Consider the following 18,756-nt stretch of genomic DNA (forward strand, 5'->3'; position numbering starts at 1 on the left):
AAAAATTCTAAACTTTATTAACAGAAATGTGGTTTCTGCTGCTATTTTCAGAGACCCTAAACTTTTTTTTTAATTTTGCCATCAATGGAGATTTATGAGGGTTTTTTTTTTTTTGCATTGTTAGCTGGTGCTTTTATTTATACCATTTTTGGGGAACATAATGATATTGATTGCTTCTTATTGCATTTTTTTGTACAGCTGCAATGTCCCAAAAAAATCTAGCTAAGGTGTTTTGACCTGTTTCCACTTTATAGTATTTGCTGATCAGATAAAAATGTTATATTTTAATAGATCAGAATTTTCTGGTCATGGTGATACTGAGTAGTTATTTTTTTATGTTTTTTTTTTATTATTTATTTTAAATTGAGGAAAGGGGGTGATTTTATTTATTTATTTATTTTCAGTTTTTATATTTCTAAAAACTTTTTTTTTAATTGTTTTTCTCTTTGTTAGTCCCTTTAGGTGACTTGAACCAGCGATCGTTTGATCACTTGTACTATATACAACAATGCCGCATACATTAAAAATCAGTGTCTGCCCAGGCTCTGGCTGGACATTGCAGGAGAATTCAAACGGACACCTGGACAGAAGTGCCGATCGCAGCTATTAAAGGCAGGTGCCAGCTATGTAATATAGCCTGTTACATATCTGCTGTGTGTGGAACGGGCTCAGCTTCTTGAACCTGCTCCAAACACCCTGACACATTACGTGACATAAAAGTAGGTCACGGAGCGTTAAAGGTTATCAAAAAACTTAATTTAAACCATCAGGGATCATTTAAGTCTACAGCGCTGCAGCCATTGTCTAAGCTCAGTGATTGGCTGCATTGATGGCAACTTATTTTTCAGCACTGCAGCCAAACAGAGACTTGGGCATTGGAGGACACTCAGCACTGGATCTGGGGAAAGTGAGTAAAGCACAGTATATTTTTTCTCAACAAACTGCACTTTTCTAAAACCAGAAAACCCCTTTAAAGTGCACAGTCATGGGGGCCCGCCATTCCAGCAATCCATTGCCTATTTTGCAATGCAATTATAGCCAATATTGCTGCCATTCTATTCCCCCTGTTAATCCCAGCCACAGCCTGGGCTTCATAGGAAACACTGTGGTTGTACTGTAGTATATAAAACAAGAGTTCAGACCTTCACAGATTGAACTTCCCTAAAGAGGATTAGAAAAAAGTAAAAGAGAAAAAACACTTTTTGCTAGATGACAGATCCTCTTTATCAAACAAAAATATACTTTACTAAAACCTGCATAAGAAATGTTCCAAGTATGTTAGCAGCGTTCCCCGTAGACCATGAATTGAACAGTGGTGCACATCTTGACCTCCTCTCCATTCACACAACACTCTGCTGAGAAGAAACAGTAGATAGACTTTGACAAGATCGATGAGTGCCACTATTGTTCTTCTTTCTTCTACAAAGTCAACATCTTTATTTACCACATCATAAAAGCCGGCTGCAGGGAGGGAGTAAGCCATGCATAGGATGATGGACAGACGTTTTGCACTGGCCTGCACTTCAACAGGTCCTGGAACTTTGTCCCTTTAATTAGACCTTTCAGTTGAAAGCGTTTGTCCCAAAACTAGAAGTTATCCTACTGTTGGATACGGGATAACTTCCTGATTGTTGGGGGGGGGTTCCTTCTGGGAACGTTGTTCTGAAATCTACTTCTGTATGAAGCATAGGTCGAGCTTGTGCACCCTAGCTGCCTTCATTGTCAATACTCATCTGCTCCATTCAAGCAGGCACTCTTGGAATCGAAAGCACCCCTATTAGTTGAACTCTCAATGATCCGGAGTTAATCTTTTATCATATAGATGGAGGTGATTTCCAATCTTTGTACATATTTTTGAAAGAGAACCCTTCCTTTATTTTTGCTGTCAAAACCACAGGCAGCATGAATCAGAGACTGGCTGCACCATTCATACATAGTTTGAAGAGTCGACCATGGACTATGAGGAGAGATGTGACTAGTCCGGCACTGCCCCTGGCCAGCTTTGTTCCGTACCACTCTAGTTGATTAACAAGTCTCTCCCTGAGAGCACACATGGAAAAAAACCTGTCAATCAACAAGATCGGATCGGTGTGCCAATGAACTTGTCTTGTCTATTCCTTTTGAAGACCCAGCCAGAGATCAAACACCTGAGCGTTCCAGAGTAAAACATGCCTGGCTGCCCCAATTCTTGCTGCCCATGATTTCTGCAGCATAATTCAGCTGAGAGGTTCCCTATAAGTGAAGGTGTTTTAATCACAGCTCTCCAAAAGTGCCGAACATACAATTTTATTTAATAAAAATTCCTCACACTCTGGAAATAAAGAAACTAGAAAGTCAAGAGAACAAGACCTGCGGAATGTAATTTCTTAGAAAATGATTGACTTGCGCCCCTTTAAGAATAGTTCATTATTCATTCATTTTGTCATCTCATTTCAGTTGTTGGTCCTGAACAAATTAATTATTCAATTAATCACACAAGTTTCTGGAACTAGTCAGCACCTTTATTAAATTGACATGACATGTCAGATACAAAAGAAGGAATCATTACATTCTAAAATAAGTCATTTTTCTGAAAGTATTAAGTATTACAAAGAAATAAAAATAACAAAAATAAAAACGGCCCCATTACCTAAGATCATTACATGACATTCATTACTTTGCCATCCAGAAATTAGTCACGATCAGTAAATAGAATAATAAATAATTTTAAAAAAATGAGATTTTGTCCTTCCTCTTCTAGATTGATCGGACTCTCCTAATCTCCTCTTGCATTTCAGATTTACACTATAAGAGAAGAAAAACAGATGAACCGTTTATTTGTATGGCAAGAAACAAAATTACAGGTGAGGTCTAAGGTGATAGTCAAGTTGCATTTCTCACGTATGTAATTGGCCATCTTAGCCAATGCCACCATTTTTGGGCCGAAATGTGTGTGTAAACTATAAAGTCTATAAAAAACAAGACCTCATATTGCTGTGTCGACAGGAAAATACAAACACTATGACTCTTTTAAAGCAGCATTGAAAAATAATAACTTTTTTCCACAAACCATGACATTTCTTACTACATAAGTACGTTCACACATGCGTATTTGTGGTATGAGGCCGTCCGTGAAAAAAACTGACAGCACTTGTGTAAATGTTATTCAACTGAGCTGCTCAGATGAGCAGTTTGGACCGAATTGGCACATGAAAAAAAATCGTTGATCTTGTAAATGTTGGTAGCTGGGGATACAAAAACCACAGATGCCCTAAGGATTGCATAGTGGTTGCATACGGACCACCATACTTCTGAAAATCCTGCTTTAATTCTACATGAAAAACAAGTGATTTTTTATATGCGCATGTAAACTCAGCTTATGAATGCATAAATAAAAAAAAAAAAGGTTATGACTCTGATACTTGGTGATTGTTATGGCTTGAACGATAAAGGGAACCTTTTTTAGCTGATTCATTCTGCCCAAACCATCAGCAGCATGAATCTGATTGAATCTTTGCAGCCAGGTATATTTTTCTCTGAAATGCGCTGGTTATTAGAGAAAATATAATAGAAGATCCGCTTGGAGATCATCACCAGAGAGAAGACGAGATTGGCACTGCCCCCAACCAGTTTCTCCTAGGACTGTTATATGTGATTGATTGGTCACAATGTGAGAGACCTGTTAATCACCTGGATTGGCACTGTAAAAAGTCAGAGATTAGACCAGTCTTGCACCGCCTTCTCCCAGCACCACTGCCAATGACTAAAAGGTTAGGAGAGACTTGTCAATATCATCGATCGATCCGAGAGTGAGTGGTGCCAAACTACCGCTTATAATTTACTATTGAGTATTTATTTAGTTTGTAAGGATGGTTGATGGTGATGAGCGAATATACTCGTTACTCAAGATTTCCCGAGCGCGCTCGGGTGTCCTCCAAGTACTTTTTAGTGCTCAGTTTGTTTTTAGCACCGCAGCAGAATGATTTACATCTGTTAGCCAGCATAAGTACATGTGGGGATTCCCTAGCAACCAGCCAACCCCCACATGTACTTATGCTGGCTAACAGATGTAAATCATTCAACTGCGGCACTAAAACTAAAACTCCTAGCACTAAAAAATACTCGGAGGACACCTGAGCATGCTCGAGAAATCTCGAGTAACGAGTATATTCGTTCCTCACTAATGGTTGACTATTCTCGTCATTAAAGTTAACACTTTTCCAAGGGATAGTTGACAACTTGTGCATCAATGGAGGTCTAACTGCTGCTAGCCCCACCTCTCCCAAGAACTGTGCTCTGGAGTGCCTTGGTGTGATGGAGCATTGGCCATGCATTCGTTCCTCCTCTGTATTCATTATCCAATGAACTGCTATAGCCATGGACAGAATTTTTTTTTTTTTTTTTAAGATTTTTATGATAAAATCTTAAAAATGACAGTTTGGTTCTACCCAATGTGACACACTTACCAAAACTTATGTCAGCAATAAATCCATTAAAACTAGTAATGGCTCCAGTTTGCATCTGTAGAAGCATTATGTTTCCAGTAGATGTGACCGGAGGAGGCAAAATTCTTCCACAGAATGTGTTCAAGATTGGGGATGTCATTAAAGGTCCATCTCTAATTATCAAATACTCTGTGGAGCACGTTGGTGAAAATAATATTGCGAAGAAACTGAATTTTAGAGTCACCTGACAAAAGAATATTAAAAAAGATATAGAATTAAGGGACGATGGAGTGAACAATGGAGACTGGAGACAATATACAATTCATGGGGAATTTTACTTTGACTTAAAAAGATCATAAACTTGCTTAAAGAACAGGCTTGGATTCAATAAGAATAACGTATCACATGGCAGGCTTAATGAGGGCCATGTAAACGTAAGAAGAGCCAAATTCATTAAGAGGTGCACACAACTTAATGAATTCAGCACATCGTGTTAGTGTTGCGCACCTCCTTGCACCTTGCCAGGAATGTTACTCCAGTCAGAGACTGAAATAACATTTGTGACATAAGAAATACGAGCACTGTTCTTTCATTTGATGGGAGTTGCCATGCCCCATCCCAGCCGAACTCCTTCCTAGCTTTGCCTATTTTGGAAGAACCACATGAAACTGTTATAAAAATGCCAAAACTCACAAAATTTTTGAACAAATCAAAAGTAATTCACACAGGTTTTTTGTCAAAAACTATTTTATGAATTGTGCTTCCCCACTACAAAAGTTACATGTCTCATTTGATCGTTTGCTTCTTTGGCTATCAGTCCTTTTTTTCTGCTACTATCCCTGCATTCAGTTCTTGATTGACTGGCTGTTTCTTTCCAAGTACACGTTGGCTGCCTCTGAGATTTTGCTAAAACTGTCGAAGAGAAAACTGGCTTTGTATGTTGTAATATGTTGCTTTTCAAAAATGAAACCCATGCTGCCTTTATTTACTATGGACAACGGACATTTTTTCTTTTACACGGTTTGAGATCTGCCCCTCTGTGCCTCCTTCTGGTTGGTTTCACGAAATTACTGCGCTCGGCAAAATTGTAAAATTCAGTAGCCGTATCATGCACAGTAGATGTTTGATATCACAACTGCTTGCGTATTATCACTGCATATGGGCATGGTTTAAATGAGCTTCCTTGGAACCTTCTAAATAAAGTGAATACTCTTCCAACAACTGGAACACCCAGCAGACTCTTAACACTTCATTTACACGTGGAATAAAATTTGTCCCTATGTGACAGTTTTTCTTGGATTAAAGAAGCTGACAGGCAAGGAGCAACATTTACATTGGTAACTAGTGTTGAGCGATACCGTCCGATACTTGAAAGTATCGGTATCGGAAAGTATCGGCCGATACCGGCAAAGTATCGGATCTAATCCGATACCGATACCCGATACCAATACAAGTCAATGGGACTCAAGTATCGGACGGTATCCCTGATGGTTACCAGGGTCTGAAGGAGAGGAAACTCTCCTTCAGGCCCTGGGATCCATATTAATGTGTAAAAGAAAGAATTAAAATAAAAAATATTGCTATACTCCCCTCTCCGACGCAGCCTGGACCTTACCGAGGGAACCGGCAGCGTTCTTTGCTTAAAATGCGCGCGTTTACTGCCTTCCGTGACGTCACGGCTTGTGATTGGTTGCGTGCCGCCCATGTGACCGCGACGCGACCAATCACAGCAAGCCGTGACGTAATTTTCAGGTCCTGAATGCAGAATTAGGCATTCAGGACCTGAAATTATGTCACGGCTTGCTGTGATTGGTCGCGTCGCGGTCACATGGGCGGCACGCAACCAATCACAAGCCGTGACGTAATTTTAAAATGCGCGCGTTTCCTGCCTCCCGTGACGTCACGGCTTGTGATTGGTCGCGTCGCCCATGTGACCGCGACGCGACCAATCACAAGTCGTAACGTAATTTTCAAATCCTGAATGCCTAGAATTAGGCATTCAGGACCTGAAAATTACGTCACGGCTTGCTGTGATTGGTCGCGTCGCGGCCACATGGGCGGCACGCGACCAATCACAAGCCGTGACATCACGGAAGGCAGTAAACGCGCGCATTTTAAGCAAAGAACGCTGCCGGTTCCCTCGGTAAGGTCCAGGCTGCGTCGGAGAGGTGAGTATAGCAATATTTTTTATTTTAATTCTTTCTTTTACACATTAATGTTGTTTCAATACCGATACCCGATACCACAAAAGTATTGGATCTCGGTATCGGAATTCCGATACCCGCAAGTATCGGCCAATACCCGATACTTGCGGTATCGGAATGCTCAACACTATTGGTAACTGCACAATGTCTACAAACCACACACCTCCATATGTATTGTGATGAGCAGTAGATGGATGAAGCCAAAATTATATCCTTCCTACCACCGACAATGCACAAGATTTCAAGTGGATGACAAGTTACCAACAAATGGCCATCATGCAGGAGAAGTGATGTCTTACCTTGTATCCTACAGGGGCTATGATACTGTAGACAATGTTCAGACTGGGGGGATACATATTAGGAAACAATGGAGATGTCACCGGTGTACTTGTTGTCACAAAGGTTCCTCCGTACATCACTAGATGAAACGAACATAAAGTGTGATCACTAGGCTTGCTGTAAATTTATATAATTGCATCAGTAAAAGATCATTGCTAGATCTTTCCATCAGCATAATCATATGCTACCACAAAAGATGACCACCATTTATGAGGGGGATTGCAAGAGTCAATATCCATTACCTGACTGATAAGAACCGCTAAATGTATTCTGAGCTGATGGCTGGTTAGTAACAATTTCCATCAGCAAGAAAAATCCAGAGGAAACCAGAGGTGGGAGTACTACTTTTCCACATGTCTTGTCAATCAGAACAGGTGATGACTTATCAAATCCATCATAGATTTTAATGTAGGCGGTATTACAGTTTGGAGATGGTGAAATATTGATGTTATCAAGCTGCAGTTGAACCTGGGATGAAGGCAAAAATAGCAACCGTGTAAGATTTTAAACAGTATACTTTTGCCATATGTATTAGGAAGTGATGTTAGTGATGAGTGAGTGTACTTGTTGCTCGGGTTTCCCCGAGCACGCTCGGGTGACCTCCGAGTATTTGACTGCTCGGAGATTTAGTTTTCATTGCCGCAGCTGAATGATTTACAGCTACTAGCCAGGCTGAGTACATGTGGGAGTTGCCTGATTGCTAGGGAATTCCCACATGTAATCAAGCAGGCTAGTAGCTGTAAATCATTCAGCCGAGGTGATGAAAACTAAATCTCTGAGCAGTAATAAATACTCGGAGGTCACCCGCGCATTTTCCTGAAAACCCAAGCAACGAGTACACTTGCTCATCACTAATGCTGATGTGTTTGGCAATAATGCAGTGCTTTTATTGCCATCGACCAAAGCAGAACCCACACCATCCATGTTTTCAGTTGAAATGTATAGATGTACTTCTGCTACAAGATCTGGGAAAATGAATTACCACTGATTCCAAACCCATCAGATGCTGTAGTCAATATGGTAGTTGGCCTTAAAGTAGGAGCTTACTCCTTTTGTAAAGAGTTAAAGATAATTTTCCAGAAAATAATTACGAAATATGTTGTACATACCTTTTGGGAATTTTGGAACAGATAAAGGCAGTTGGATCCTCCTTGGTTTGGTGAGGTGAATTTAAAGTAAAAAGTTCCTGACAACTCCACAAACTTTCTTCTACAGATATCTGAAATCAATACATTACGAGTAATCAAAACACGCTGAATCTTAAGATACACATACCACAGATCCTGGCCATTAGAGGAACCACAAGTCACTTATGTTAAATGAGGTTACAGACAACACAGCTTCTGCTTTCTGAGGTAGCTCATTTCCCTGCCTGTTTTATCACAGGGATACGTGTTTCTGTTTCCTCTCTAGGCTTTTGAACTCATCATAAATTCATTCAGAAACATAGAAGCTAAGGGGCCAGGGCTTCTACATCACTAACTTGATTAATGAAGGCTGGTAACATGGCAGAAACACTCACTCCTGTGATAAAACAAACAGAGATATGTGTTACCTATAAGTAATACAAGCACCTAATTTAAGTTTAATGAAAGAGAAAGAAAAAATGTTAAGTGAATAAAGCTGTTGTTGGCTTTCACCCACCCAAAGATTTTGCTTGTTTGGAGTATTATTTTAATGTAGAAGGAAGGGAATTTTTGGGGTAATGATCATACTTGATCTCAGCAGTCTATGGCATTATTTTTGGAATAGTAATAGGTTGTGCTACCATTTGCAGTATTTTATTGTAGTATCAAGATGGTATTGCTTCATTCTCAATAAAAAGATGAGTATGCAAAACAAGCAACAGGGTGGTGTGCAGTGTTCGTTTAAAGCCACACTACATTCTACTTTGGTCTCATCTGACCAGAGCACCTTCTTCCACAGGCCATGTAGGGGACATAACTAGCCTTTGGAAAAAGGTACTCTGGTCAGATGAGATCAATGTGGAATTTTTGAGTTAAATGCAAAATGCTAGCTTATGGCATCAGGATAAAATAAAAGCACTTACTGCAATTATAGACGGTATTAACTTTTGCTACATCAAAATTATTCATTGCTATAGACTGGCCCAGAGGCATGTTACGGTCTAATTTAGCAACCATCGATGGCTGTCCAGGAACGTTGCTGTAATCTGTCCTATAGAAGGTGAACATGATAAGAAGTAAGTAAAATACAATTGAATTACTTTACTTTATTTTTTTTTTAAGCTGGGAATCAGAAACTTCCACATGAGATTTTTATTAAAATTTCCTTGCTTAATACAACAAGCAGAATGGAGTGATTAATCTTGGTTTGAAGAAGAAAGAAATAAGATCTAATTAGTGATGAGCGAGTGTACTCATTGCTCGGGTTTTCCCGAGCACGCTCGGGTGACTTTCGAGTATTTTAGTGTTCGGAGATTAAGTTTTTATCTCGGCAGCTGCATGATTTACAGCTATTAGACAGCTTGATTACATGTGGGGATTCCCTTGCAACCAGGCAACCCCCACATGTACTTAGCCTGGCTAATAACTGTAAATCAATCAGCTGAGGCCAATGAAAACTTAATCTCCGAACACTAACAAATACTCGGAGATCACCTGAGCGTGCTCGGGAAAACTCAAGCAACAAGTATATTGGCCCATCACTAGATCTAATAGCAATATTTTGGTTTTGTAAATATATCAAGAAAGTGAATGTCAATCCACACTAATTGAAGAGTGCTTATAAGGAAATATAATCCATGTGATCACTCTACAACAAGCTATGTGTTATGTGTTCTACCTTCGTTTTCTACTTACGAGGCATAATGCAAGACAGAGTTGTAGGCGTACGGTAGGTTCATGAGGTTTCCGTCATCGTCAGTTTTAAAATTGCTGTAATCAACTGTTTGAGAAAAATTAAAATATGTAGATCTTGTTATAATTTTAACTTGGGTATGATTTTTAGTTCTCTTTATCTTTAGAAGATTTTAGAAGATTACTACTCCTTAAAGAAGACCTGTTAGCAGGATATTGAACCCTTAACTAAAGGAATGAGTGTACAGCATTTTTAATGCATTTCATATTCATACCCTGCTTGTAGTATTAAGTTGGGGCTTTTTTGAAAAATTAATTCTGGAAGTTTTAAACTAAAGTGCAGCAAGGCAGGCACTACACTACCAGCCACCGCCAACCTCTGGTCTTTGATTGACAGGTCATTTTTCTATCAGTGACCTGTCTCCCCTGAGCATGCACCATCATTGCCTGGGTTTGTTTCATCAGAAGTTGGTGGTTCATACACTTTGAGCTCCTAAAAATTTTGCTAGAGCCAATCCAGTGATCTCACATCACTAGGAGCTCACTGTGCATGCACCTTCCCATCTGATGAATCCAATCAAGGCAATTACAGTTTCCCGATCAGGTGTAGCAGGTCAGTGAGAGAAGGATGAACTATCAATCAAAGGCAAGAGGTTGGCTATTGGTGGGGAACATTGAGGGATCACAACATAAATGATAATGCTTTGCCTGCACTGCTACACTTGAGAATAAAACTTCAAGGGTTTCCCAAAAATGACCCAAATAAATACTACTTGAAAGGTAAGAATGTAATAAGCATTAAAGGAGCTTTACAGTCATGCTTTTAATTAGGTCATATGTTGAAAATGGTATCTGATCTGCAGGCAGGATGTTAAAGAGCAGAAGCTGATCAGATTTAAAAACATTTTTGTGGGAAAAGTTTCACTATAACTTGCATTATATTGTCACGGGTTTTTCAGATGCAACAGACTGTTGCTCTGCAATCTGGCTGCAGAAGGTCTCTGCCTTTGGCATTACAGATGCCTCATTAATCCTTCTGACTCATGGACCCAGGGGCAATCTCCCTCCATCTCTTGTTGACACACCTGGACCTGGGTGTTTATAAATCCCCAGTCTGCTGCAGAGAGTTGCCAGTGATATTTTTCCCTTGTGAGGCTAGGAGATTAAGCAGTCAGCTAACTTCCTCTCTGCAGCTGTTTGAGGACGTTTGGTGTTACCTCTCTGAGTCTGCTCAAGCGAAGTTAATTCCCCTTATCTGTCTACCTTTTTGTCTTTAGTTTACAGTGATGACTGACCAGTGCTCATCCCCTCCCATCCATATCCAGGGACTAATTCTAGGGAGATACAGGGCTAAGGTTTCCTGCTCAGCGATTAGTGAGGAATCAATTTAGGGATGTTAGGGCAGGTAGAGTGTTGTTATATTTTCTTAGGTGTCCCAATTCACCCTTTCCCTAGTGTCTGGTTTTCCTTCCACACTGTGTGTGACATATATTCATTGAAATCTGTGGTGTTTCTATGCAGATGAGTCAAGTGAGTGGTCCTGATCAGTGATTTATGGTGTTCCAAGTGTGATTGTACATGCAGAGAAAGCTATCAATCACTGAGGAGAACCCGCTGGACTCGCATTACTCGGACTGCCCACTGGACTCATATGCATAAAACACTTGGGATTTAACTGAATAAAATACAAGCTATACTGAATCTTTCCATAAAAACTAATATACCATTCTGTTGAGCTTCTCCTTCTCTACATCATGTTATCCACAGATTAGACTGCATGTTAAATGGGGCAGGTTCTCTTTAAGGTTTATGGACACACACATCCCTGGCCTTTCTTATACCTTCACAAATATAGAGTCTGATGCAGCATTCTGCATTTATTTTCTAGATTTATACAGAGAAAAAAACCCTCAATATTTCCCACTATGAAATTGTAGACCCTATGGTTTCCCTCAAAACAAACATGTAATACTGCTGTGTGTACAAACGATTAAGTAGAATGAATTATTACCGTAAATCCTTTGCATCAATGGTATCTCATACTTCATAGAAGGGGACAAAATTTATTTTATGAAAATGTTACCTGATATGAATACTCACTTGGAGAGATATTTTGCCATAAGATATCAATGTATTGGTCTCTGTCTTTCCTGGTGTGTTCATGGTAGAAGCCAAGTACGTGCATGAGTTCATGTTGTACAAGGGGGAATCTGAGGCAGGAAGGTGTAACTAGACTTACTACCTGTTTACCTCCCGCTTTTCCTACATATGACCAACACCTAAAAAAAGAAAACGACAATTAATGACCAGATACCTTTTAGATCAAAAGCTATAACTTTATAATGTCCTGACGCATAAGGTTTTTCCTATACTTAGTATATATTATGATATGGCGAGTGGCCATGTGGTTACTGCGCGGTATGTATCACAGAGGTGAGTGGCCCTATGATGGAAGCCTGGGCTTATTATGCTCTGCAGATCTACTGCTGAGTGTTACTATACATTGGAAAGGCTTCCAGGTAACTTGGAGAGATGGGTGGGTCTAGTCACCTACATACCCCACCCAAGGGGCTGTGTCTGAGCACCCAAGATGGAGTCTGTGTGTTTGTGCACGGGCAGTGCTGGCTAGGCTGAGCCACAGAGAGGAGGCCTGTGGTATGCCTCTGGATAGGACGCCTCTGAGGATAAGAGGTATCTCGGAACCTGTGGGGTCATCGTGGACAGTTAACAGACACTAATCCGTGCTAGGCACACCAAGGCTCAGCGAGGACCATGGGTGCTATAGAGCCGGATGGTGCACGGGGTGCTGCATGTTATCAAGTACCTGAGACTCTGTTTACGGTGTGTATTAATAAACTGAAAGGACTGCTTAACCCTTGGTGTCCCAGCGTATGACTCAATGACCAGCCAAGTGAGTACCCCCACCCACAGAGAATGGAAGAATCGTCACAGTATATTATATATATATATATATATATATATATATATATATATTCTATTCTATTTATCAAGCTTTTTGCGTGTGAATTACGCTAGCAGTTTTTTTCTTTAGAAAATGCAGTTTGTAAACAAAAAAGAGAGATATAGAGTGCAGCAGGCTTGTCCAAAAAGCTGAGGATATTGCATCGGTGGATGCCAGAACTTGCTGGTGTGTCACAGCAAAACAAGATGTTAATAAAGAAACTCCTTTATTGTAAATCCATAAAAGCGAGCTGTTCGGTGTGAGAGTGAATTAAAAACTCATTCGTTTCTAGAGCAAAATGGTGTCCTTAATCATAGTATGAAGTATTGAATCATGGAAGACTTATTTTAAAGTAAGAGGAACCAATAGATGGACAAATATCGAGCAAGTCAGAAAATATCACAAAAATTTGAAAACATCACAACTTACATATATAACAACTAATAAATGTAGAAAAGATCGTTTTTGAAATTCATACCATGTGAGAACTTGATATCAAGGGTCAGTACCCAGAAAGTCTTCCGAAATGAAAGTTGTCTCTGCCAACTCCTCCTGCGTCCTGGTAAGTAACTCAATACCGTAAAATCGCAAATGAGTAGTATCCCCACTATATTTGGTAACTAAATATTTTGCTGCTCCAGAATATGAACATTTTTGAAATGGCATTAGACAGATGCTCTGCAAAATGGTTTTTCAATTTCTTAGTCATACAGCATATGAACCAATGTGGCAGAGATCACATTTAATACAATATACATTACAATATGGCGTGGAGTCAGAGTGAATGAATTCATTGATGGTGCCACTCAAGCCAGAAGCCGAGAAACATTGATATCTTTTATTTACAGCAAAAATTCATATGTTACATCGACTACTTGCAAATTTGAATAAACGCTTGTGGGTAAGCCAGGTAGATGGAGATTTTTGTTTCTGAAAAAGTCTAGGTGAAAGCATGTTGCCTAATGACCAGCCCTTTCTAACCACTCATCTAAACACCCCTTTTAAAACCTTACTGGAGATTTTCTGCATATGATTTACCTTGGGAGATGCTTTATGGATACCTCTTACCTGGTAGGAGGCTTTCTGGGTACTGCTTACCTTGGGAGAGGCTTTCTGGATACCACTTTCCTTGGGAGAGGCTTTCTGGATACCACTTACCTTGGGAGATGCTTTATGGATACCGCTTACCTTGGGAGATACTTTATGGATACCGCTTACCTTGGGAGATACTTTATGGATACCGCTTACCTTGGGAGATGCTTTATGGATACCACTTACCATGTAGGAGGCTTTCTGGATACCACTTACCTTGGGAGAGGCTTTCTGGATATTGCTTACCTTGGGAAAGGCTTTCTGCATACTGCTTACCTTGCGGGAGGCTTTCGGGATACTGACCCTTGATACCAGTTCCCACACAATGTGAACTATAAACTGAACTTTTCTACATTTATTAACTGTTATCTTATTATTCAAGCTGTTATCATTGTTTGTGTGATTTTTTTTTTTCCAATTTTTAAAATTATTTCCTGTATTTTCTGAATAGTCTGTTCATCTATTGGTTCCTCTTACTTCAAACCTAGTCTAAGATGATTCACTACTTAAAAAATAAATGTGCACCAAGCCTTAGGCTGGAGTCACACTAGCAATTTTAAAATTGGTCCAATTTTGTTCCTGCAAAGTTAAACGAGTGTAATGCGAGTGTCATGCGTTTTTCATATGAGTACAATACGAGTTTCCACACCTAGCATCCAATTTACATCTGTATGCAGTGCGATTGCTACCCCATTGCAATGAGATTTTAATGTGAGCTTATACATAGAGCAATTCTGTTATTTACATATTGTTTTGAAAGGAAATATTCTTCAAAAAAAAAATTTGGAACAGCACAATGCTCACCGGTGGGTGCCTGGCCTCCTGGGTAGAATGGTCCACACATCTACCCAAATTGCATACCAAGTAGAAAAGAGGGTAGCACTCCAAATCCTTTTCAAGGTGAGAAAAAGTGCATAGTTTATTCAAACCCACATCTCTGTGCGACGTTTCGACTCACACTGAGCCTTTCTCAAGGCTTTCTCAATTCTTCAAAATATATATATATATATATATAATATATATATATATATATATTCTCAGTAATTCATCTGCCATGTACTGCAAAATCACAGCAGGAGCAGACAGTATAGAATAGATGGATTTCATACAGTAAATACACATAAAATAGATATATAGATGTCAGTGACATACAATTAGTTCAGCGGGTGTGCAGCTTACTGTACACGTATTTAATTATTACAAATTTTTTCTGAAAAAAGTGGCTTGGGCCCCCGCGTAATTGTCTTAACCAGCAGAAGGAAAGCTGGGGGCTGATGTTTATAACCTGGGAATGGGGTAATTCCCATGGAGTTTCCCAGGTTATTAATATCAGCTCACAGGTGTATGCCTAGCCTTTGTGGGCTATTAATTATAGAGGGACCCTACATCATTTTTTTAGGGGAGTCCTCCATTTTAATAACCAACAAAGGCTATGCAGACAGCTGTGGGCTGATATTAATAGCCTAGGAAGGGGCCATGGATGCTGCCCCCCAGGCTAAAAGCATCATCTCTCAGCCAGCTCAGAAATGGCTCATCTATAAGATGAGCCAATTCTGGTACTTGGCCTCGCTTTTTCCACTTGCCCTGTAGCGGTGGCAAGTTGGGTGATAGTTGGGGGGTTGATGTCACTTTTGTATTTTCAAGTGACATCTGGCCCCAAGGGTACTACTGGATAGGCGTCTATAAGACACCCCCTATTACTAACTCCACAGTCATATTGTATAAAAACAGCCACACAGAATAAAGATCTTTAATTGAAAGAATAATACAGACTCCTTTAATAAATCCTAATTAAACCATGCTTAAGAAATCACCCATTCCATAGACACCATTGTCTCCTGCAAAAGAGTTAAAATAACAAACAACCACATTCCTCACCTCTCCACAGAGATGATGATAATCCATCTGTCCCATGACGGGTCTAGCTGTGCTACATCTAGAAAGCAAGCTGCATGGTTGCATGAAGCAACTGTACAGACTGTCATTCAGCAGAGTCACTGAGAAGCATCTGCTACCGTTGTCCAGGGTCTCCCTGTGAATTCCTATTACCTGTCTGACATCACCGTGAGCATGAGAAAGTTCTCAGGCTCTCGGTGCCATCAGAAAGGTCCTGGGAGTCGGCATTCGCGCTGATGTCAGATACGTGAAGTGAGTTCATTGGCTGTGATTTCCCAGAACCTTTCTGATGGCACCGCAAGCATGAGAACTTTCTCACGCTCGTGGTGCCATGAGACAGGTAATAGGCGTTCACAGGGAGACACTGGGCACATGCTACTCATTGTCTCTGCTAGATGGCAGGCTGTATGGTCACATCATGCAACCATGCAGCCTGCCATCTAGATGTAGCAGAGCTAGACCCATCATGGGACAAATGGATTATCATCTTCTCTGCAGAAAGGTAAGGAATATTGTTGTTTGTTATTTTAACACTTAAAATTCACCCATTCCAGAGAGGCTGCAGGAGACAACAGCCTCTCTGGAATAGATGAATTTTTAAAGGGCCACTGTCACCCCCCTCCAGCCGTTATAAACTAAAAGAGCCACCTTGTGCAGCAGTAATGCTGCATTCTAACAAGGTGGCTCTTTTAGTTTTAGGTTCAAGTATACCCCAAATAAAGTGTTTTTATACTTAGCCACAATTCCTGTCTCTAGCCAGGTAGGCGGGTCCTCACTCCCCAGCTTGGCCAGCTCCTCTGCCGTCACTCACATCTTCCTGCGTTTTCGGCGCCGCCCCCTCAGCGCTGTTATCTTTTAAAAAATGGCGCCTGCGCTGTGTACTGGTGTCCTGCGCAGACGCAGTAAGGCTACGTTCACATTAGCGTTAAGCTAATGTGCGTCGGGTTTGCGTCGGCGACGCAGCGGCGACGCATGCGTCATGCGCCCCCTATACTTAACATGGGGGACGCATGCGTTTTTTTTGTTGCGTTGTGCCACACATGCGTCTTTTTTGCCGCAAGCGTCGGACCAAGAAAACGCAACAAGTTGCATTTTTCTTGCGTCCGATTTTCGGCAAAAAACGACGCATGCGTCGCAAAACGCAGCGTTTTTGCGTGCGTTTTGCCGCGTTTTTGCATGCGTTGTGCGTTGCGTCGCCGACGCAGCGGCGCACAACGCTAGTGTGAACGTAGCCTAAGCTCTGGCCATCTGACATCCCAGCCAGGCCTGCACACTGCGCCTGCGCGGGCATTGCGGCCAGCCACCTTTGGAATCCCCGCCCCGCACTGTGTTATGCATTATGCACAGTGCGGGGCGGGGATTCCAAAGGTTCCACCTATACAGAATATTCCGTGTAATGGCTGATACCAGAGAACAAAAGACATCCACAGAACACCAGGATGGATCGCTGCACAGCAAATAGCTCTAGGACCTGCGATGACGTCACTGCATTGTGATTGCCCTAATCACATGGCAGTGACGACATCGCAGGTGTGGTAAAATGTGTTGCACGGCAACTAGTGGTGTTCCCGCCAGAATGCTAATGAGGGGCAGACTGCAACCGCTCTACTCTTTTACTCCACAGATATATGGACTAGGGGATCAGCAGTCAAAACTGGACACCGCCCGCTGCTGCCAAAAGAAGGACCATGTGATAGGCTAGGATGCCAGCAGACATTACACAGAACACCACCGGCATTCTGCTACCCACAGAGTCTTCAGAGAGTTATAGGTTGCAGAGTCACGATAAGTGAAAGCGTTAACAAGAGACTGTTTAGTTAACCAACTTTTATTTAGTTTTACTCTGTTTACCCTGCTAACTCCCTGCAAGTAGTACTCCCATTGTTAAATAATTAAATATAGTTGATCCCTGCTCTACAGCATTTGTGCTACTGCATCCCAGTACCTGCTTATTTCAAACACACAATGATAAAATAACATTGGTCCGAAAGCAATCAGATATTTAATCGGATTGCATTAGCCCAATTTCATCGCAAGTGGGAATGGTAGCCCTCCCCCGAATCCTATGTAGGGGGGGGGGGTCTCATGGAAACACGGACCCTAACTATTGAGTTTTTATTTAAACGGTGGTGGTTTTTGTTCTAATTAAAAAAAAAAAAAAAAGAGAAGGGTGAATTTTAATTGTGGTTTTCAGGGTTAAAAACAACCCTTGGTTAAGCTGTGAAGTTCCACGAGCTGTGGATACTGGTTTTATCCAGTTGTTTTTGGTGCCTTTTACCAGGAAGGTGATTGGCTGGTTTGAAAAAGTCCGGGAAGAGTGTGCTATTTATAGCCCTGAGGTACCTCAGTCCTGTCAGTTATCAAAGAAGAAAGAAGATCCCACCCTCCCTCCCTGTTGTTTTTCTCCCCTGTCGTGGTGTTTATTTCGAGGGAAAATCGCCCAGGTGTCTGGGCGGATTTGGTTGGTATGGTTTATAATTTATTCGTAATTGGTTATTTATTTATTTATTTAAATTAAAGTGTTATATTTTTAGTAACCCTAAATAAACACCTCGGCCATTATATTCCAACGAATTGTGTTTGTGTCTTAATTTTTATTCAAGTAATGGGTTTTGTGTTCCCATGAGCCCTAACTGTGATCTTAGGCTACTTTCACATTTGCGTTTACCTGATCTGCGGATGGCTGCGGACTTCCTCCGTGAAGCCCCGCCCTCGGCCGCACCTCCACCACTAGCTCCGCCTACTTCTGCATGCGGCCTGCATGCAGCCTCCGTACCTATGTTTAACATTAGGTACGCAGGTCGTGCGGCTGTATGCGGATGCTGCCGCATGCGTCGTTTTTACGATGCGGAAAAAAAAAATACTACAGGCTGCGTCCTATGCTGGTCGCCGCATTGTCAAAACGACGCATGCGGCAGCATCCGCATACAGCCGCACGACCTGCGTACCTAATGTTAAACATAGGTAAGGAGGCTGCATGCGGGCCGCATGCAGAAGTAGGCGGAGCTAGTGGCAGAGGT

General features: G+C 41.2%; 1 protein-coding gene across 1 annotated transcript; it reads right to left on the reverse strand.

Moving 5' to 3' along the window:
• Nucleotides 1–2,459: 2,459 nt before the first annotated feature.
• LOC143810194 (embryonic protein UVS.2-like) lies at nucleotides 2,460–18,452 on the reverse strand. The gene is made up of 9 exons (XM_077293068.1): nucleotides 18,405–18,452; nucleotides 11,887–12,065; nucleotides 9,790–9,874; nucleotides 9,018–9,145; nucleotides 8,077–8,186; nucleotides 7,210–7,435; nucleotides 6,928–7,046; nucleotides 4,446–4,668; nucleotides 2,460–2,784 (listed from the first exon to the last, which is right to left on the reverse strand). The coding sequence occupies exons 2-9, from the start codon at nucleotides 11,969–11,971 to the stop codon at nucleotides 2,780–2,782; spliced, it is 981 nt and encodes a 326-aa protein (XP_077149183.1). The 5' UTR covers nucleotides 11,972–12,065; nucleotides 18,405–18,452; the 3' UTR covers nucleotides 2,460–2,779.
• Nucleotides 18,453–18,756: the final 304 nt, after the last annotated feature.

Source organism: Ranitomeya variabilis, chromosome 2, assembly GCF_051348905.1.
Source record: "Ranitomeya variabilis isolate aRanVar5 chromosome 2, aRanVar5.hap1, whole genome shotgun sequence".
In the NCBI taxonomy this organism is placed as follows: Eukaryota; Metazoa; Chordata; class Amphibia; order Anura; family Dendrobatidae; genus Ranitomeya; species Ranitomeya variabilis.

Excerpts from the sequence above, each read along its gene's own strand:
- LOC143810194 (XM_077293068.1), bottom strand. The coding sequence starts at position 11,971 with ATGCACGTACTTGGCTTCTACCATGAACACACCAGGAAAGACAGAGAC. Across the intron at positions 7,436-8,076 it reads TGTTCCAAAATTCCCAAAAG|GTTCAACTGCAGCTTGATAA; the intron begins GTATGTACAACA and ends CCTTCATCCCAG. Across the intron at positions 4,669-6,927 it reads TAGCCCCTGTAGGATACAAG|GTGACTCTAAAATTCAGTTT; the intron begins GTAAGACATCAC and ends TTCTTTTGTCAG.